Source organism: Aotus nancymaae, unplaced genomic scaffold, assembly GCF_030222135.1.
Source record: "Aotus nancymaae isolate 86718 unplaced genomic scaffold, 86718_ANA_hifiasm-v0.15.2.pri h1tg000064l_1, whole genome shotgun sequence".
Taxonomy (NCBI): domain Eukaryota; kingdom Metazoa; phylum Chordata; class Mammalia; order Primates; family Aotidae; genus Aotus; species Aotus nancymaae.
In genome coordinates, this window is record NW_026988479.1 from 3,676,724 (window position 1) to 3,700,107 (window position 23,384).

The 23,384-nt window shown below is 36.9% G+C and overlaps 1 protein-coding gene across 1 annotated transcript in view; it reads right to left on the reverse strand.

Moving 5' to 3' along the window:
- The window catches only part of FBN2 (fibrillin 2), a 263,918-nt gene that overhangs the window by 113,192 nt on the left and 127,342 nt on the right, over positions 1-23,384 (reverse strand). Inside the window, exons 9-11 of the mRNA XM_021664917.2 lie at positions 11,207-11,359; positions 9,305-9,538; positions 8,217-8,354 (exon numbers count right to left, since the gene is read on the reverse strand). Coding sequence (XP_021520592.2) covers positions 8,217-8,354; positions 9,305-9,538; positions 11,207-11,359 — 525 coding nt within the window. The remainder of the gene's footprint in view (positions 1-8,216; positions 8,355-9,304; positions 9,539-11,206; positions 11,360-23,384) is intronic.

Consider the following 23,384-nt stretch of genomic DNA (forward strand, 5'->3'; position numbering starts at 1 on the left):
ACACTACTTTTCTCTTGAATGTGTGCCCTTTCAGAACTTCAGGAACATAATTCTGTAGATTATTTTGCTATCTCTCCAACATTATGAGCTAGAACAAGGTGTGTCTGAGCTGAGCTAGACTAGCAGCCTTCAATGTGGCAGTTCCATAGGATTCCAGCTGTAGTATTTCTGTTATCTTTTCACTTGTCCTGTTGTTCAGCCTGGGACATAACATTTATCTTCATGGTTCTAATGGCCACCTGTGTGTTGTTGACTCCTAAATCTGTAACTCTACCCCTGGACATTCCTCTTAGCATTAGAGCTCTATGATTAAATAACCCTAGACACCTAAACTCAGCATGTCCAGAAAAGCCTCAACAACTATTTTCTCCCAATCTGCACCTTCTTATACTTCTTATGTTAACACCACCACTATATGTCTAGTTTTGGTCAGCCAGAAAAAAACTCAACAACTATTTCCTACCAATCTGCACCTTCGTACACTTCTTATGTTAACAACGCCACTGTATGTCCAGTTTTGGTCAGCCAGATACTTGTGTATCATTGTAGTTTTCTATTCTTTGATTTCCCACAACTGGGTCATCAGATTCCACTGATTAACCTCCCAAGCACTTGTAGAATCATTAAGTATTTCTGCAGTCCTACATCACTATTGTCATAATTTCTTGCCTAGGCTTATATAAAGATTCACTAGCTGGCGTTTTTGTCCCATTTTTTTCATGCCACAATCTTTACACTAAAAAAATAGGGGACATTTCTGTTCCCAGCTAAGAGAGATTTACCCCCACTTCTTCAAATACACAAACAAATGGACAACGTATAAGAAATCATGGTTTTCAAGAAACTTGGCAACAGGTGACAAAGACTATAGAGCCCTATGAGGTGGAAAACAGTGAATAGCATGACTATTTCGGCTTATGGCTTTAATAGAGTTTTCAGACCATGGTGCAGATGGGGGAACCCTGGCAGAATGCAGCAAGCTCCTAAGTAGATGAGTCAGAGCTGAGAGTCCAGAAACAGACCCAATATATACGAGCAACTGATTTTCAACGAGGTGCAAAGGCAATGCAATAGAGAGAAGATACTCTTTTCAACAAAGGGTGATGGTTATTAATACACTACAAAAATAAACTTCATGCAATATTAAAAAACTAACACAAAATGGATCCAAGGCCTAAAACTAGATAACTTCTAGAAGCAAACATTGAAGAAAACTCTTGTGAAGAAAACTCTTAGATTTGGCAAAGATTTCCTAGATACAACATCAAAAGCATGATCCATAAAACAACAAACTTAATAAATAGAATTTTATTAGAATTAAAAAATCCAACACTTTAAAAGATATGTTACAAGAAGAAAAGGCAAGTCACAGGGTAGGAAAAACATGTGTAAATCATATACTTGATAAGGACTTATATCCAGAATAAACAAAGAACCCTCAAAACTGAATAAGAAAATAATTTTAAAGTGGACCAAGATTTCAACTGATTCTTTACCAAAGAAGCGTCAGATCAAATAAACCCATGAAAAGATAGTCAACATCTTTTTAATGTGACTCATTAGAGAAATGTAAATTAAAACCACAATGAGAAACCCCTGTATACCTATTACAATAGCTAAATGTAAAAACCTGACCATACCAAGTGATGGCTTGGGGTTATGGAGTAACTGATACTCTCATATACTGCTGCTAGAAATGTAAAATAGTACGTTTTGGCAGTTTCTTAAATAATTAAATATATTCCCCTCACATAATCCAGCCACTCCACACCCAGGAATATACTCAAGAAAACTAAAATGCTTACAAATGCTTGTCCATGAATGTTCATAAGAGCTTTATTTGTAATAGCCAGAAACTGGAAACAAAATAAGTGACTATCAACACTGGAATATATAAATAAACTGTGGTATATCCATACAATAAAATACTATTCCACAACAAAAAGAAATCAATCATTTACCCCCACAACATAGATGAATCACAGATTAAGCTCACTAAAGGAAACCAGACAAAAGGCATATATGTAACAGTAAGATTCCATTTTTATAAAATTCTACACAATGCAAACTAATGTACAGTGATTGATCAGTTATTGCCTGGGGACAGCATGGGGGCTGGGGATGGATGAAAGGGGGAGCAAGATGGAGAGATTACAAGGAGCAAAGGTAAACCTTATGAGGGTGACAGATATGTTCATTATCCGATTGTGGTCATAATTTTATTGGTATACACACATCAAAACTTACCAACCCGTATGCTTCAAATATACACAACTTATTGTATGTCAGTTAAACCACAATAAAGCTAGTTTAAATATCTGCACACTTCCATCATGATTAACTAAGAAAAAGACATGGCCTTGTCTTCTTGAGCTTACAGACTTTTAGGAGTCATGAACACCTATGATATAAGACATTGTTTGAGGAACTCAGGGGCTGTTTTACAGCCCACCTTTAGAGCTTCATTTTCCTCCTTAACTTTTAGAAATAAATGCTTAGAATCTCTCTATTCTTCAACACAGGGTGCACAGGTTGGGAAAACTTGAGAAAATATTCAAGTGGCACCTGGGGACCAAAAATCTACTTGGAAAAACCAAGGCTCTAGATGAAATTATAGTTGGCATTTTTCAGATATAGGTCCAAAGCTGAGAGTATTAATCACAGCTTTGACTAGTGTCTGAGAACATGTAGTACATTTTAGGATCACAACCAACTTTTTTAAGACTTCAAACTAAGCAAGCACAAATAAGGAGTCTAGACAGCACAAACAGCTTTAATTTTCAAAATTTTTTGGAACTCCATATGAAATGGGCTCTTTGCCTCTCAATTGGCTCAGAACTCAGGTAGAAAGAAATGTTGTACACACACATACACACATATTTCTTTCCAACTTTTATTTTAGGTTCAGGGAGTACAAGTACAGATTTCTAACACAGGAAAATTGCATGTCACAGGGGTTTGGTGTGAAGATTATTTCATCACCCATGGCCTGATAGGTAGTTTTTTGATCCTCACTCTCCTTCCACCTTCCACTCTCAAGCAGGCTCCAGTGTCTCTTGTTCCCTTCTTTGTGTCCACGCATACTGAATGTTTAGCTCCCACTTATAAATGGGAACATATGGTATTTGGTTTTCTGTTTCTGTGTTAATTCATTTAGGACCATGGCCTCCAGCTCCATCCACGTGGCTGCAAAGGACATGGTCTCATTCTTTTTTTATGGCTATGTAGTATTCCATGGTGTGTATGTACCACATTTTCTTTATTCGGTCCACCATTGATGGGCATTTAGGTTGCTTCCATGTCTTTATATTGTGAATAGTACTGTGATGAACATATGTGTGCATGTGTCTTTATGATAGAACATTTTATATTCCTTTGGGTTTATACCCAGTATTGCTGGGTTGAATGGTAGCTCTGTTTTAAATTCTTCAAGAAATCTCCAAATTGCTTTCCACAGTGGCGGAGCTAATTTACATTCCCACAGCAGTGAATAAGCATTCTTTTCTTCACAACCTTACCAGTATCTACTTTTTAATAACAGCCATTTTGACTGGTATAATATGGTATCTCATTGTGGTTTTGATTTGCATTTCTCTAATGAGAGGTGATGCTGAGCTTCTTGTTTTTTCATATGCTTGTTGTCTGCACGTATGTCTTTTTTTGAGAAGTGTCTGCTCATTCTTTTACCCATTATTTAATGAGATTATTTTTCACTTGTAATTTAAGTTCCCTGTAGATTCTGGACATTAGACTACTGCCAGAGGCATAGTTTGCAAATATTTTCTACTACTCCCAGAGGTTGTTTACCTGATAGTTTCTTTTGATGTGCAGAAGCTCTTTAGTTTAATTAGGTCTCATTTGTCATTTATTGTTTTTGTTGCAGCTGCTTTTGTTAGTTTTTTGCTTTGATGATCTGTCTAATACTGTCCGTGGGGTGTTAAAGCCTCCCACTACTATTGTGTTGTTATTTAAGTCTCTCTGTAGGTCTCTAAAATCTTGTTTTATGAATCTGGGTGCTCCAGTGTTGGGTGCATGTATGTTTAGGAGAGCGAAATCTTTTGTTGCATTGAACCTTTATTATTATGTAATGCCGCTCTTTGTCTTTTTAAATCATTGTTGGTTTAAAGTCTGTTTTGTGTTAAATTAGAACAGCAACTCCCACTGTTTTTTGTTTTCCATTTGCTTGGTAGCTTTTACTCCATCTTTTTACTTTGAGCTTATGGATGTCACTGCATGTGAGATGGGTCTCTTGAAGACAACATAGAGTTGAATTTTGTTTGTTTATCTATCTTGCCACTCTGTGCCTTTTAAGTGGGTCATTTAGCCTGTTCATTTTCAAGGATAATATTGTTACGTGCTGATTGATCCTGTCATTGCATTAGCAGGTTGTTATGCAGATTTGATTGTGTGGTTACTTTAGAGTGTCAATGGTGTATGTACTTAAGTTTGTTTTTGTGGTGGCTGGTAACAGTCTTTCATTTCTATGTTTAACACTCCCTCAAGGACCTCTTGGTAAGGCAGGTCGGTCTGGTGGCAAATTCCTTCAGCGTTTGCTTGTCTGAAAAATATTTTATTTCTCCTGCACGTATGAATCTTGTTTGGCTGAATATAAAATTCTTGGTTGGGATTTCTTTTTTTTTAAGAATGCTGAACATAGGCCCCCAAACTCTTCTGGCTTGTAGGGTTCCTGCTGAAAGGTCCACTGTTATCCTGATGGGGTTCCCTTTGTAGGTGACCTGTTCGTTTCTCTCTAGTTGCCTTAAAAATTTTTTATTTCTTGTTGACCTTGGAGAATCTGATGATTATATGTCTTGAGGTTGGTCACCTTGTATAATAATTACAAGGGTTCTCTGGACATCCTGAATTTGAATGTTGACTTCTTTAACAAGGTTGGAGAAATTTTCATGGGCAATATCTTCAAATATGTTTCAAAGAACTGTTTCAAAGAACCAGTCTTTGAGCTCTGAGATTCTTTCCTCAACTTTTTCTATTCTTCTGTTAATACTTCTGATTGTATTATGAAATTCTTGTAGCGAGTTTTTCAGCACTTTCAGATCAGTTTGCTTCTTTCTTAAGAACTTGTCAGTGGTGATGGGGTGGTGAGGCCTATGTGCATGTGTGCCAGCGAAGCAATGGGGGGAGGCTGTGGGCACGTGCATGCCAGCAAAGTAGTGGGGAGAGGCTATAGGTGGGAGCATGTTGACAGAGGCCCATCTACTGAAGTTCTCCAATGGTTAGGCAGGGTTTGCTGGCAAAGGAGCTATGGTGGTGACCACTGGGAAGAGCTCCAGATGGGCATCTGAGGCTGTGCTGCAAGTAGACACAGCCACGCAGGAACACTGAGAGAGGTTGGCAGATGGAGGACACTCAGATCAGACTGGCCCTGTCCCATGGGCAAGATTGCTCTGCTCTATCCAGGTCCAACAACCAACCAATGCCAAAGCCCCCTAGAAAATGACAAGCCTTGGGGTATGGGTGTCACAGCCATTCCAGTGCCAAACCCTCTGGGCTCTGCACAGGCTGGAGTCCTGTCCCTGCTACCTATCCAAGCAGCTCTCCCTGTCAGCTCAAATGTCCATACAGGTTTTGGGATCTCCTGCAGGTCGGATTCCAGAGATCCCTACTAAGAGTGGGCCACTCCTCACCTATTTAACTCACTCATTCCTCAGGAACTGCTGGGGGTCAGGAACAAGTCTTGGTCCTTGGCAACCCCATGAAGGCTTCCCAGCTTCCTCCTACTTCAGTCCAGGGGGTCCATGTGCTCCTCCATACACTTTTAATGCCTTCCTTCTGAAGATTCTCTCAGAGTGTGCCAGTCTTCTTGATGGTCTGGTCTGTTGGTAGGAAATGCTCTTTCTGGCTATGTCTACTCAGCCATCTTGGCCGCTCTCTACTGACCTTTATTAACTCCATGGGGAAATTTCTTATCCTTCACAGACACTAATGTAACCCCTAGCTACTGCAGATTCTGCTGCTAAATGAGATGTTCCTGATGGTCTCTCCTTTTACCACATCACTAGTAGAGATCATAGTTTATGAGCACAAATCAATATAAATGGCATTTAGGGAATCAGAACTTCCAAGCCTACCACTACCACTGATTCTGTGGGAATGTGTCTCCTGAGTGCCACACAACTCTCTCACTGTTAAACTTTTTGTATATGACCTATAAGAAAGTTGGGGCCTCTTTATAGCGGCTGTTCTCAAGGTGTGGTCTCTGGGACCCTAGAAACCACTGAGATCCTTTCAGAGTGAGTTTGATTCAAAACTATTTTCACAATCATATTAAGATGCTATTTATTATTATTATTTTTAATCATGTTAACATTTGCTCCGATGGCACAAGAGCAATGATGGTGGCTTAGCACAGATTAAGGCAGTAGCACCAAACTGTCCTAGCAGTCAATGCCATGAACTCACAGGGTATTTAAAAAAGACATTTTCACTTAAGAATATCATTGGTGGGCTGGCCACAGTGGCCCACACCTGTAATCCCAGCACTTTGGGAGGCTGAGATGGGCAGATTGCCTGAGCTCAGGAGTTCAAGACCAGCCTGGGCAACACAGTGAAACCCCATCTCTATTAAAATACAAAAATTTAGCCGGGCATGATGGCGTGCAGCTGTTGTCCCAGCTACTTGGAAGGCTGAGGCAGGAGAATTGCAAGAACCTGGGAGGTGGAGGTTGCAGTGAGTCGAGATCGCACCACAGCACTCCAGCCTGGGTGACAGAGCGAGACTCCATCTCAAAAAAAAAAAAATAATATCATTGATGACATCATGAAGTTAATAATAATCTTGACTCTTGAATATACATTTTAAAAATATTTGTGACAAAATGTACATTACACATTGTTGCTGATTGAAGCACTGTGAGTGCCTGTGTCTCAAGGAAAAGTTCCTGTGTAGTTGTTTGAGTCGTGTACTCCATTAGCAGCTTTTTCCGCAGAATACTGTTTTTACTTGAAGAATGACTGACAGACAAATTGTAGTTACTCCGAGTTATTAATCTGGCAGACATTTTCTTGAAAATAATGAATTGAGCCTGTCACTTTAAGAAAAACAACAGACTGCATTTGATGCTAACGTTAAAATCCAACCTTAAAAGTGACAGAATTCAGAAAGAGTATTTAACACTGTGTGCTTGACAGTTTCCCAGAAATTTGAAGGTATTTTTATGAGTTTGATGGTGATATTATCAAATACAGTTTTTTGATAGTATATAGTAAAATATGTCAACCTTGGAAAGATCTGAATAATACAGTGAATCAGTATATTCCAAATGACCAATGCATGTTACAAAATCCATTCAAACATTAGACAAACCAATAGACCATGTTACAAAAAGTATGCTAACATGGTTTCAGATTCTATATGGTTAACTAAACTTTAAGAATTACTCCCTGTACGTTTTAGTGGAATATCAAAGAACAACCACAATTATCTGAAAAGCCTATGTGGTATTCTTCTTCTTTTCCATTTATGAATCTGTTTGAGGACAGATGTTCATTCCTCAACAAAACAACATTATCACCACACCTTAAATGCAGAAGCAGCCATGACAATCCAGCTGGTAGACATTTAAAAGATTTGCAAAAATGTAAAATAACAACATTTGTTTCCACACACTGTGTTTTCAAAAATGAAGTTTTTCATAAAAATGTTACTTATATTAACATGCAACGGGTTTATTATTGTTATTTTTCAATAAATCAATAAATGTTTTAATATTTTCATCTTTAATTTCGAATTAGGTAACTACTGAAATAGAGATAACCAATGATTTTAAGAGTTTAAATGAGTCTGAGACCAACATATTTGAAAACTACTGCCCTGACGTATCAGATTTTAGTCCACTGGTGTCTTGTCATCTTTTAAAAATGGATTCATGCTCGACAAATTGTTTTCAAAATATATTCATTGTTACACAGATTCCTTTTTTAGTTTATATTAAGAGTAAGCAATTCTAAGAAGGAAGGAAAGGGAGAGTCAGAGACAGATATTACAATATTTAAGACCTGAAAGGGTAGGAAATTCTTGAAGTGATCTAGCTCAGCATAGGTTAAGGGGGCATATTGAATAGCATACACACAGAAGAGACAGTTTGGAAATTAGCTTTATTTCAAAAGACAAAAAATCATATTCACTCCAATTTGATTCTGTAATCCAACAGCTACTAAAAAAACTAAGAAGGATTGTTAAAGAATAAGGAACTTACCTATACAATCTCCATTTGCATCCTGCTTATAACCCATGTTGCATTCACATCGGTAGCTTGAGACAGTAGGTATACAGCGTCCATTTAAACAAAGATTAGCATGATGCTTACAGATATCTATTGTCTGGTTCAGAATTGCTACGGAAAATTAAAAGTACAATTATATTTAATCATTACAACATGCATTTCTTTCCTAAATTGATTTTTAAAGGACATTTAATGGTAAATTAATTAGGTATATATTAGAAGCTCATATGATTTTATATTTTATTAAAACTGTAATGTGGACAATCTAAAAAATATTACTGAGACACATGGCTGTAACTTGCATTTGTTAAGTTACACATCTGGAAATCTTGCCCATAATGATGTCTTTTTCAAATTTCAGGAATGTTCTACCGTACATTTGAGTGCTTTCCATTTCTCCTTTGTAAGTCTGCTGATATTCAGATACAGTAAATCAGCAATATGCCAAAAAGAATAAACATAACACTATAGGGCATCCTTAAATATTATTAGCAAGAGAAGCGCTTCTAAAAAGAATGAAGTTAAATGTCAAGTACACGAATGCCAACTCTGGTCTGAAGTCCATGGTTTTCAATTTCTTAAGCAATTTAACAAAAAAGGGTGAGGAAAGATATGTACATTACAATATTTGAATTGGCACAGGACAAAACATTCAGTTTATCTCAGTTGAGAAATGGTTCTGGAAAATAACTCAAGGAGGTATTTGAATAGGGCAGCTGCAAACAGCCAAATGAAATACACTGGAACCAAAAACATGCTTTTTGGTGGTGTCAACTGGATTGGAATATTATTGGGCTCTCGTATGTATTTTCAAAGAGAACCTGGGTCACACATTCTTTTCTCTAACAGAGAGTTTACAGAACAGAAAAGTTATATTTTGCTAAATTTGGTATTACTACATATCAGACTCTGAAATAGGTTTCCCTCTCTCTCTCTCTCTCACACATACACGTGTGCAAGTGTGTTCACACAACCCTTTTGAAAAATTAAAATTATGTTAGATATTAGAATATCAGTTGAGGCAGAAAACTAAAGAGTCCACAAGAAAACTAACCACTTACTTAGTCCAGTGATGATAGGCCCTTGTCCTCCGGCCCCAACATTGGCTCCCCCAACGCCAGGAGAAAAGCCATTGCCTCCAGGGATGGGGATGAAGCCTGTCCCTCCTGGGCCATAGCCATTGCCATTGCCACTTGGGGCAAAGCCATTTCCCCCAGTGCCTCCAGGTCTGGAACCAGCACTCCCTGGAATCCCTCCCATTGGAAGTCCATCCATGCAAAGTCTGCGATATTCCTCTAGAAAAAAAGAAAGTTTAACTTAAGAAAGTTTAAGTGAATGTCTTCTTGCATAATAAAAGCAATTGGTACATTGTACTAGGTCGCTTTGGCTTACCTATACTACACAATATGATTAAGTAGATTACTATCTCTACACGTTTTTAATGCTGGCAGCAGCAAGAAAAAGGAAAAAAAGTTTTAGAAAAAAATTTAAAACCTGTATGTCACATTGTTTTAACTGAGTTGCATAAACAAATAATGATTTATATGTGCATTTTTACTTTATGCACCCTAAGTGCAATGCATAAAATTCCAGACATAATTATGAATATAGGAAATTTACTTGAATAAAAATGCTTAAAGCTTATTAGATATTGTATACCATTAAAATCCATGTTAGACAAAAAGATTTTCTAACATGGATTTTAATGGTATACAATATCTAATAAGCTTTAAAATCTGCTCCTTTTTTGTCCAAGTGACAAAGTCGAGTAACGAGAAGCAAGAAGATAGCAATTGTCTTATTTCCTTAACTGTTTGCAGAATTAAGGCACTATACCCAAAGAAATATAAAGTATTAATTATGTACTACTAGTGGAACTAGGAGAATCTAAAATTATTTACTAGGCATTAATTGCGCCCTTTGTTGCCTTACTAATAGTTATTGATTTTGGTATTTTATGACAGATTTTGAAAGAATGATGAATGTGTCTTGATATTTTTTCTGATAGCAGTATATATTGGTATAAATCTTTGTAAGCACATTTCAAAGATTTAATTATTTTTCATGATTTTAATTCAAAGAGAAAATAATAATATAATTGAATATATTAATATAACTTTAAGTGATAAGCACTAATTGTACTTGACTACTCATTTTACACATATCAAGAACTACTTCTCATTAACCCTTATTTCCCAATATAGCATCATTTATATGGCAGTTACCATAGCAAAGTTAGTAAGAGGCATCATCACACTCTTGCATGATTAATTTTCAAGATCATGAGAAGAGAGAAAATATCTTCAAAGACTGAGACATTCTAAGCTGAAGGTATTCCTGAAATAAAGACAGAGCTTTCTTCTTCAAAGATATTTAAGCTCTGGAATAAAAGATCAGGAGATTTAAAAACTGAATTGAAATAACAACATTCAAAATAATTTAAAAATATACTTGGACAAAAACAAGTCAATCGGCTTTGAGGAATTTGTCTGATGTTACTGAATTGGGTATTATCAAAACTGATCCTAAATAACAATGCTATCTCATTCCCCACAAAAACCCTCAAGTCATATTAAAAATACACAAAGGAAGACAAATATGACTTGACTTCAAGGAGAAGAGCAAAATATACATATTTTTTGAGACAGGGTCTCACTCTGTCACTCAGGCTGGAGTGCAGTGGCACAATCATGGATTGCTGTAGCCTGGACTGCCCACGCTCTTGTGATTCTCCCACCTCAGCCCTGCAAGTATCTGGGATTACAGGCGTGCACCACCAAGCCTGTAATTTTTGTATTTTTGGTAGAGATGGGGTTTCGTCACGTTGCCCAGGCTGGTCTTGAACTTCTGGACTCAAGCAACCCACCCGCCTTGGTCTCCCAGAGTGCAAAATAGACATAGATCATTGTTACTAATTTCCCTAACAGTGTCTGTCCCGAGAACACCAGCAGCCAGCCACGTACCAGAACCTCTGACAGGACAGGCTTCAGGAATGGTTCCAATGCCCCAGCAGCGGCCAGGCTCACAGCAGCACTGCATTTTTGTCATTCTCCCCGGGAGCTCTTGTGCACAGCGACCATTCACCAGGCCCGAGAAACACATGCCTGTTCTCTGATCTGTGCATGTAAAAATAAAACAGAAGATGTGGCAGAAATATCTTAGGTTCTTACAATAATCATGGCACACGAGATGAATGTAGGTGAAGCGACTTATACTACTTAATTTCTATTATCTATTCCTTCCTTTGTTCTCTTAATTGCTGTTCATTTATTCCTTCCTTTACTCATTTATCTGACAAACATCCATCAAGCCAGGGACAGAACAATGAAAGACATGGAGCAGATAGGAGGACAAACCGCAGCAAGAAGCTAAAGCCAGGCAATTCTGAAGCTTGAAAGAAAGCAACAACCCAGTCCCGATCCTCAGTCTGGAGATGTGCACCGTTGTATGTCACTGTGGTTTTGTGGTTGTCTCAAATGCAGCAATATCTGACTGATTATTTTATAAGTCGATCAGAAGCAACCTAAAACAGTGAGAAAACAATTGACTAAAATGAGAGCATGAGCCATGGTAGTATCTGAAGAAAGAGCAGCTTTTGAGGAAGAAGAGAATGTGCTTCATGTGTGCGAAGAACGAGGGGCCACTATGTCTAGAGAACAGCATGCAAAAGGGAAAGTGCAAGAGCACGGGCTCAGAGAGACAGCAGAGGCTACCATGGATGGTCCTGCAAGCCATTAGGAAAGGACCTTGGGATTTCATTTGGATTTCCAGTGGAGTGTTTGGAGATTTCCTGGATGGTTACAATGAGAGAAGACAATGGTTTATGTTTCTAAGAAGATCTCTTTGGCTGCTATGAGAACTGACTGTAGTGAGAGCACAGAGACCAGTGAGGAGGACACTGAACACATTCAGGTGAGAGATGATGGTGACTTTGATGAGGGTAACAGCAGTGGAGATGAAGAGGCTGAGCAGAGGGCAGACATGTTTTGAAGGTACAGCTAATGAGAACTTGCTTGGGTGCGGGGTAGAAGAGAAAGAGAGTCTTAGACATTTCCTAAGTTTTTGACTTGCACAGCTGAGATGGGGATGGAGAGGGAAGAAACAGGATTAGAGAACACAAGACAAGGCTCCTCTTTAAAACATGTTACATTTGGAATGTTGAATGAATGAGCCTGGAATGCAGAAGCATGGTCAGGCTGAACAAACATATCTGTGAATTGTGAGTGTATATATGTTATTTAAGCCAGAGATGGATGAGACATTTTTAAGAACTAGGGCAACTGATTGTGTCAAACTATGTATTGAGAGGCAAAATAAGGTGACCATTCAGAGGTAAGCACAGTTTGGCAGGACTGCATGGTAAGGAGTCTGTGTATTAACCTGTAGGATTTGATGTAAGGAAGTTACATGATCAAATAAAACTGTAATAGAGGTCATTCTGACAGCAGGACACACAATGGATCAAAATGATCAGATAAAGGCTAGAAGATAAGTTATGATTATTGCAAAAGACTGCATAAAATGCAAAGTTGCATAGGGATAAATTATCAATATCATCTGTAAACTTTCTGGGTTACAAATGAAACTGCCTTTATCTTAACCAATGGAAAAAATTGTGAGCTTAATTAACAACATATTATTCAGCCTTATCAAAATGCTTTCAAAGATGTTTTGTCTATGGTCACAAGAAGAAAGATGTACCACAGCAATCAGGATCTGTATATCAATAATTAAGATGAAACTGTTAATTGCTTATAATTACATTAGAAGATAAAGTTAAAATTTTTAGCATTGCACACAAAGTTTAAAGTAAACATATTATTTCCTCTAATGGCCCATATATAGCATGCCTCAGGTGGCTTTTAAGCTATCATAAAATAAATGAATTGGCTTTAAGATACTCTGTATAAGAATTGAATACCTCCTTCTATTTCTCCCCCAAAATCCCAATATGCCCCCAAACAAAGCACTGAATGTGATGTACACACGCATACTTAAAGGCACTGCAGAAATTTCAAAAACTTGAGTTGGACTTGGACAGGCTATCATTAGGAATAATTGCACAGCTCAGTTTGTATTCCTACGAATGATCAAAGGAAACAATTTTTGAAATATTCATTTTAGGAACCCAAACTATCATATACTACTTCCTCAAGACCAGGATGTAAATTAAGGTAAGAAAGTCCCAAATGCTTAACAATAATCACTAACGTTATAAAACACAATCAGTGCTACAAGTTAGGATGAATATATTTATCTCTTTAAGGCTTCTACCAGGAGGAGGTTGTAACACAGGGTTTGAAAACAAAACAAAACACAACACAACCATGGCCTTGAGTCAAAAGACCTAGTTTTACATTCAAATATTATTAACTGTTTGATTTTCAACTATATTTAACCCTTCTTCTGTATAGAATGTGGTTGGTGGAAGAATGAAATAAAACAACATATGTTCTATTTCTTGCAGCTTTCGTGGTGAATTAGCTACCCTGAATGTACCTCTCAGTCAAAATATCCTGAATAAAATATGAAAAAATATTTAAAAGTACATCATCCAGCTCGCAAATGAGGTGAAATGAGACTCTTAGGAGGTATCTGAGCAACTAGGCTTCACCTTTAGGCTTCTATTAAACTCTGAAGACTGTGAATTTCAACTCTGATAGTTTCACAGGGCCCAGAGCATAAGATATAAGAAGCCCAGATTCCACTCTCCCTGCATACATAACAGAAAACTCCCTCATAAGGTAGGGTTCCAAAGAGTTATATCCTTAGCATATGAATATAGTATATGGATAAGGTAATGGGGCAACCAAGAAACTTGTCTGTCTCTACCTTGATGCTGTGTGGAGGAAAAAGAAAGATTTCTCATAAGAATCTGTAACCACAAGGTCTTCCTCACATCAATAGCTTTGATGCCTCAATTCATAGTACGTTTTTGGTCTGAAGAACTTCAAAGGAAGAATATAATGTAAAGAGGTTCTCAGGTAGAGATACTCCAGGCAACTCTCAAAAGCCAACACAATTAGAGGACTTAAGATTAATGAAAGTCTCAAAGGAGTCTCATAAAGTTCCAAGACAAAAGAGCTGCTAAAAGGAAAATACGTAATAACACACCAAGAAACAAAAATTATTTAAGTAACTAGTATATTTCTGATATTGAAATAGTCAGACCAATTCTGACAATTATTATTTCAAATATTAATAATTAAATATTAACTAATAACTAAATTATATTTAATATATTTGAAGCAATTCAAGTCTGAAGATATGTATGAACAAGGGGAAAAGGTCCATAAACAATGAATGGGAACAGACTTAAAAGAGCTCAAACTTCTATAAATGAAATGGAGTATCTGATTAATATATTAAACAAGTGTATTGCACATAGATGAAGAATTACTGAGTTGGCAGATATATAGGAATATATTATCTTCAATTAGCTCATACAGACAAATTCAAATCTTAAAAAGAGGTTAAGAAATATGAAGGTGAGAACGAAAAGCTAATTAGATGTACACCTATGTAACCTGTGTACATCTGATATGGTTTGGCTGTGTCCCCCCGCAAATCTCATCTTGAATTCCCACATGTTATGGGAGGGACCTAGTGGGAGGTAATTGAATCATGGGGGCAGGTCTTTCCTGTGCTGTTCTTGTGACAGTGAATAAGTCTCAAGAGATCTGATGGTTTTAAAAATGAGAGTTTCCCTGCTCAAGCTCTTCTCTTGTCTGCCACCACGTGAGTTATGCCTTTCACCTTATGAAGTGATTGGGAGGGCTCCCCAGCCATGTGGTACTGTAAGTCCAATAAACCTCTTTCTTTTGTAAATCGCCCAGTCTCGGGTATGTCTTCATCAGCAGCATGAAAATGGAGTAATACAACATCTAATAAGAGTACTAGAAAGAGTAATAAGCAGAATGGGAAAGAAACAGTATTTAATGGATATTAACTTAGAACTTTCTAGCAATGTTGTATGACCTCAGATGTAACAAGTCCAATACATTCAAAGTAGGATAAATAAAAAGAAATCCACAACTAGTCATACCACTGTAAAAATGCAGAACTACAAGGATAAAGATCTTAAAAATGATGGAAAGGCACGACATATCACCTGCTAAGAAATGGTATTTAAAACAATCAATTGCTGACTTCTTAGCAGCACCAATGGATGCCAGAACACAATGAAATAATATCTTAGTATACTCCGATAAAATAACTGTCAACCTAAAATTCTGTACTGTTATAAATCATGTCTTCAGAGGGCAAATTAAAGTCATTTTCAAGAAAACAAAACCACAGTTTTCTATCAAGAGTTTTTTGATTTAAAAAATGTTGAAAGAGGTACTTCAGGCAAAAGAAGGAAGACCCCAATGGAAGGTTTGAGATGCAGAAGAAATGATGAGCAAAAAATATTAAAGAGGTGGGTAAATCTAAGTAAGTACTAACATATTAAACCATAATGATTAAGTTGTCACATATAGAGAATGGCAATATACTAGATTTTAAAAAGTTGTGAGGGGGACATCAAAGTTTAAGCATTTAAATATGCTTTTATCACTATATATACTTAAATATACAGGTTAATTTTAGACTTTAGTTTAAATATGCATCTTAAAACAGCTAGCATAGCCACTGAAGCCACAGAAATAAAGTACATAACTTCTAACATGTAGGAGAAAGAGAACGGAGTTGGAAGCAGCAGGTTGGGGGATCCCGAATAAATCTAAAAGAAACCAAGAAAAGAGAAAAAAATACAAAAAGAGCAAGATAATTAGGAAGCACAAAGAATATGGTAAAAATAAAAACAAATATATCGGTACTATAATAAATACACACGAATTTAAATCTCAAGAACAGGTGAAGATTTACAGACTGTAAAAATAAAACAAAATAGATATAGGCTGTTTAAAAGAAACACATTTGAAACATAGGAAGAGGAAAGACTGAGAGGAAAAATATACAGTAGGTATATACTTAAAACTTCTACTACCACTCACAAAATGTGATACAAAATAATTAGATACAAAATAAACCAAAAGAAAATATTTAGAAATAGACCAAGAATAAAGAAAAAAATTTAGAGTCAATACATAATTTTAAAAAGGTTCAATTCACCAGAAAAACATGACAGATACTTTTAAACGTTTATCACCTATAACATAGCATCAAACTATATAAAATAAAATTTTACAAAACTACATTCAGAAGCAGAGAAATCTATCACTGCAGTGGGATATTTACATGATTTTTTTCAGTTATAGATACAGTAGACAAAATTCTGTAGGTACAAAGAAAATTTGAATAGTGCAGTTAAGTTTGATCTAATGGATATATCTACAATCTAGTACCTATCAATTGGAGAAAACTCATCTTTTTCAAGTTTATATGGAAGATTTATAAAAATAAATCATTTGCTAAGCCATAAAGCAAATACTGTACCAGAATATTTCCAAGAATTGGTATCAACTGGCAATATTCTTGGACCACAATGTATGAAATGAAGTTGGAAACCAATAAAAAAAGTAAGAAAACCTCCTATACTTCTAAACAACTCATGGACCAAATACAGTATCATATTGAAAATAAGGTAACATGCATAAACATGCTACTATGGTTTGGTTGTGTCCCCACCCAAATAGTAACTTTAATTGTGTCTCCCAGAATTTCCACATGTTGTGGGAGGGACTCAGAGGGAGGTAACTGAATCATGGGGGCCAGTCTTTCTTATGCTATTTTCATGATAGTGAGTAAATCTCACAAGATCTGATGGGTTTATCAGGGGTTTCTGCTTTTGCTTCTCATTTTCTCTTGATGCCACCATGTAAGAAGTGCCTTTCACCTCCCATCATGATTCTGAGGCCTTCCCAGTCATGTGGAACTGTAAGTCCAATTAAACCACTTTTTCTTCCTGGTATCTGGTATGTTTTTCTCAGCAGTGAGAAAATGGACTAATACAAATGCCAAGCACAATGTCACAAGTACTCGTCAGGAATCCAATCTGTACCAGTCCCCAGACTTTGGAAGTACACAATGATATTGACAGGGGTTCACAAATCCATATTTATATTGAACACTGCAATATGAGTAACAGCTCACAGTTAATTGGCACTACCATGATTCACATTTATGAGTATGCCACTATAACTAATAAAATCCAAATTCATTTACAATTATTACTAAATACCCAAGAGCATTTTCATTGCATATTTTTATCACAAATACTAAATTATCATAACGTAGGGATCTAAAGTAAATTTTCTATGTTCAAGAGATGTCTTTAAATTTAAAAAAATTAATGACTATTGTTCTACGTAGTTTGGCAACCTCTGGTCAGTCCTATAACAAATACACTGAAGGAAACTAAGTCATAGGTGAGAGGGTGGAGAGGCAACAAGACAGAATTGCAAAATAAATTGTAACTTTTTCCACGAATTCCACAATTAGCTTTTTCTAGTAACAACAAGGAGGCAGGCAACCTACTGTTCATTCCTTGAGCCAAAACCTGCCAAGATGAGACAGACACTGGTGTAGCATCTCGTAGTTAAGGTCTCCAAAAAGGACTATTTCAAAGCAAATCAGAGCCTAGGAGTTATCACCCTTTCCTTTGTGTGCATGAGATTTCATGGCCCTTAGAAAGCAATGTATTAAAAAATGTATCATGTGGAAGAATATTCTATTTCTTTTCCATCGTGTACACAGAGTGAGAAAGGACCCTAAGCACAGGGACCCAAAAGTGCCAGTTAAGTTCAGAAAATGGGATTAAGCATTTAGAAATTCTTATAGTAATATGATGGTGCCACAGCATAGTACACTCTGTGTACACAGTAAGAAAGGGGCACCTGATAGAAATAAAAGAGTCGTCCAGGCACACTGTCCCTTGAAACAGGGAACCATCAAGGGCAAAGGCAAATGAAAGGCTGTAAAAACAAAATCCTTCTAATGCCTGCTATATGTTTAACTGTAGAACTGATGTGTTCTAAGTAATGAAAACAAGTCTATTCCTCTAATCATTTTGTCACCCTTACTACATTTCCTGAACAAGGCTTACAAGAAGTCATATTTACAGTAACACTGAGAAAGAGGAAGCAATTCATCTCCTCTGATTAAATATAAATCTATCTTGAAATATAATAAACGTACACTTATCAGGGTTTGTTTCACGGTTTGACATTTAGTCTAAACTAGATTTAAGAGAACTAATGATTAATTATACAATGTGATGAAAACTTGGTAAAAATTGGGGATTGTACCTTGAAATAAATGTCTTCTGTGGAATGAGGCTTACTCATTAAAAAATGAAGGGTTCAGCCAGAAAACCCCAACGAGGTTAGCCCAGGTAAGAACAGTAGTGATAGATAGTAGGTGTTCGGCAATGGCAGCTGAACATGCTTTTGTCTCATGCTTCGTTCCCTGAGACTGGATGCCAGCACCCACCTCTTTGATGGTCTGGTTTAGCCTGGGTTCCCTTTGATTGATTCTTTTTTTAAAAAAATCTCATATTAAATTGTAACCCCTTGATTGATTCTATGGATTCTTACTATTCCTAAAATACTTTCATGTTTACATTGTTCGTAAGTAACTACAGAACTAGGAGCGATGAAACAGAACTACCATGGATCCAAGGTTTATTTCTTCCTTTAAAATAGTGAATGAAGTGCTTCTTCCTCACTATAAGGAAAACGCCTCCTTCTAAGACACTTTCTTCCTTTCTTAAATAAAACTGATATCCTTGTTCCACTGACAGCTTTTATATAATTCTAAAGCTAAAACTAAAGCACTATTTAGTATACTCTTTCATTTTTGGTTCCTTCTCTAGCCTTTAGTTAAATAATTTTAGGAATTTTGGCTTCTCCAAGTGTTTTGTTCCAAATGCACACATGCACGCGGAATCAACACCCAGCGTTAGTTACATAGAGTGCTGAGTAATACATTAATGATTCTGTACCTTGCTCTTTTCTTGAAAAAGAAAAAAAAAAACCATATCCTGGTCATCACTTTGTGACATTGTGATGATCTTCTTCATTTCTTTTAAACTCCATTAATTTTTGTCTCTGTCCTGCTCAAAAACTTGAAGCTCCTTAGCATGGCAGTTAACCTTTGCGACAGAATCTTAGCTTCAACTCATCCTTCTCACTGAATTTTCAACTACTCTGACTCAGCTCTATTTCCCAGACAAGCTCTCCTCCCCACATCCTGAGCCTACTCAGACATCTTTAGCATCTGTAGTCTTGCTCATACCACTCTTCTTGCTTGGCACGCCCTCACTGCCTCCCATCTATGTAGCTCCTACCCATTTTTTAAGGTCTATACCACTGCTCATCTTTCTTGATGATTTTAACTATAATATTAAGGCTTTTCTTTTTGATGAATGACACCTATTACCTAAACAAAAAAATAGCAATCTATCACCTATTGCCTCAAAGTTTCTCTTATATTAGTGTTACGTTTTTTCACATTATGTTTTCAGGTTTCATTTTTTTAAGAATACTCCACAGAAGTATTGTGCACTAAAACGTTTGGAAAGCTTAAGAAAATGCCTTAGGATGCTGTGGGACCATCATATTACCGTAAGAATTTCTAAATGCTTAATCCCATTTTCTGAACTTAACTGGCACTTTTGGGTCCCTGTGTTTAGGGTCCTTTCTCACTCTGTGTACACAACAGCAGGAGACACATTACCTTTCACACAGAAGATGCTGACTGCTCTTTGCCAATGCATTATTTATTGCTGGCTGCCAGCCATTATTCTGTGCCTATATAACAATGTGGAAATTAGGTATCAATAAATCCTTGGACATGACCATGATAGTTAACTCCAAAATGACTTAAGGCTCATTAAGTAGTACTATGTAAAACACTTTTTAGAAAAATATTAGTAGGTATGTTTAACTCCTTCTTTTTCCCAGAACTAGCATATGTTAGTGCTCTAGGCTAAAAAAAGTTCTTTCCTGGATATTTAAAAAGATAATTAAACACACTAGATAGATAAACAAATCAGAAATTTGATTTTTCTATTTAGTATACAATGAAAGCAGAAAATTATCATGTATTATAATTAAATTGCCCAGTTAAACTTCCCCGCCATGTGAAACTTGTTTTCCGGCACATAAAAGAAACAAGGTCAAGTTTATTGATGCTTTCTCATGTGGTATACACTCAGAATATCTGTGTTAACTAGAATAAGAAATTAGGGCAACATTCAGCAAAGGTTACTTTCAGCACATATGAGCTCTCGGAATAAAGCTGCACATAACATGCAGTTTAGAACTAAAAAAAGCTCTAAGTTCATCCAACTCTTTATCGTTAGCATACATGTGGTTAGAAAATAAATAGCATGGAAAGATCTCTGACATATATAATTCCACCAAATAAATTCAATCTGAGAAAATACAGTCTCAGAATTTTAAAAATCAAAGATCTCATATACATTAAAATGTTAGATTAATTTTTTTCTCATATATGGAAAATATATACTTATTCCAAATGCAACATAGTTATTCAAAACATTTTTAAGCTGCTTACGTAATTATAACACTGGTTTTGTAATTCTGGAGAGCCATTCTCCCTTCCCTAGAGACCTTCCTTTGTTCCTAGTGTTCAGGATGTTGATAGTGAAATGAATGGGACTCCTGGTTAGCACAGGACTTAGCTTTCTGAACCTCAAGCTAGCTCTTGCTTTCTGAGCATGGAGGACCATAATTCAGTGGCACACATCATGTCCAAAGAGATGCCAAAGGCTGCAAAGCCACTGTAATCAACATGAAGTTCTTACATTCAATATCATCTCATTCATTCCTTTATTGGTTTTCCTATTCATTCAGAAAAGATTTACTGAGCACAAACTTTTATGCAAGATGCATATTACATAAAGCCCAGGGTCCATGAACCTGCATGAGACAGGACCTAACGAAGCCCACAGTCTAACCAGTGAGTAATGCACAAGTGCCTGTGACAATGCAGTAAGCCCTAAAATGAAGAAAATGAAAACATATTATGGGCAGGACTGATTAATTTTGCCCAAGGTGAAACAGCTATAAGGAAAAGCAATACTGGTCAGGAGTGGTGGCTCATGCCTGTAATCCCAGCACTTTGGGAGGCCGAGGAGGGGGACTACCTGAGGTCAGGAGTTTGAGACCAGCCTGGCCAACACAGGGAAGCCTCATCTCTACAAAAAACACAAAAATTAGCTGGGCATGGTGGTGGAGTGCCTGTAATCCCAGTTACTCAGGAGGCTGAGGTAGGACAACTGCTTGAACCTAGGAGGCGGAGATTGAAGTGAGCTGAGATGACACCATTGCACTCCAGCCTGGGTGACACCGCGACACTCCATCTCAAAAAAAAAAAAAAGAAGAAAAAAAGAAAAGGAAAAGTGATACCTAATTTGGGACTTAAGGAATGAGTTAGGTTTTAATGAGCATAGAAGGGGAAAGTCAATATGCTTCAGGCAGAAAGGGTACTGTTGGCAAAAAGGATGGCAGTGTGATCACGTACAGCAATGAGAGAGATATGAGAGTGAGGGGACGAGTGGCTAGAAATGAGTCCGGAATACAAGCTAGGACAGGTTGTGAAGGGCTTTGAACGTCTGGGTAGAGACTTCGGACTTTAATAACATAAGGGGGCAAGACATAAAAAGAGTTTATCATAACTTCATGGTAAATCAAATGTCTTTTAATTGAAGAAAAGCCACCTCAGTAAATCATCAGGTACTAATGATCTTGGTCTTAATTATCTGAGTAAAATGAAGATTCATGCTTCTTTTCCAATGCAAAACAAAATTATGAATGCAAGTTTTGTTTGACTAGAGAAAGATTTTGAAATGTAAGTTATAAATAAAAAGAAATAATTTAGAAATGGGAAGTAAAACACTAAAACTTGTTTTGGTAAATTCTGCCTCATAACTAGTTTCTTACTGTTCTCAGTCCACCAACCCCGCATTCCAATTTATTCTGAAAGGCCTTCAATTACTCCGCATTGACTACATGCGCCTTATATGGCATTTCCAGAACTTCACAATATTAACCTCACTTCCTTCTCCAGTCATATTTCTTCTAGCCATATTCTAGGAGAAAAGTTTCTTGAAGTCAGGTTCTGCAGACTCCCAACGTGACTCTTCTCCTACAGAGTTGAATCTCTACCTATTCCAAAGTGATGATTTTGTGTTCACAATGCATGTGTGCATAAATATATTATTTTCCTATAGAGTTTAAGAAAATCAAGTCAAGTGTAGGTAGTTGCACTAATTTTCAACTCTCATAGAAAGCTGACAGCCAAATTATACAGTGGTCCTCGCTTATCTGTGGGGGACACATTTTAAGATCTCCAGTGGTGCTCGAAACCTTGAATGGTTCTGAATCCAAGTGCTTTCAATTTGAGCACATTTCTGTTCATATCTTCCACCCACACATTTAATTTCTTTTCCATCTTAACTAAACTTATGATGCATTGCGGCTGTAACTTTTGCAGGGTGAGGAGCAACAGCAAAACTAGCATGAAATCATTTCTCTTCCTTCACAATTTCATTAATAGATTTGTTCTTACCATAGATCTTAGCAAACTCAGCATACAATTTCTTTTCTTTTCTTGCTATATATCCGAATTGCTAGCATCAATACTGGTGTGAGAGTTTACCATGCTACTCAGCACAATGCACAATTTAAAATTTATGAATTGTTTATTTCTGGAATGTTCCATCTAACATTTTTGAATCACAGTGGGAACTGTAGAAAACAAAACTATGGAAAGTGAAACTGTGGATAAGGGGGAAACTAGGGTATTAAATGAATCAAACCTACCGTGCAGTGAGCCAACTGGCAACAGTGACCCTAAAATAGTTTATTTGCTCAGTTGTACAGACTTAATATTTTACCAAAAATGATTTACCTAATGCAAAATAGAAACTCTGATTCATCTGTAAAACACAAACAATTCTCATTCAAAGACATGATATGAGGCTCCCAATGGACATCTTATTTCTGAAAGCAGGCTGTTAGCATGACAGTGGAGAAGCCACTCGTGCTGGAGGCCCTGACATCTAGCCACTGGATCTCCACAACCTTAAATGGCTAAGTGGCAGTGCAGTGTCACAGCAGCACAGAGGCTGGTGTCAGGATTTGAATCCTGGCTCCATTCACTGGCTATGAA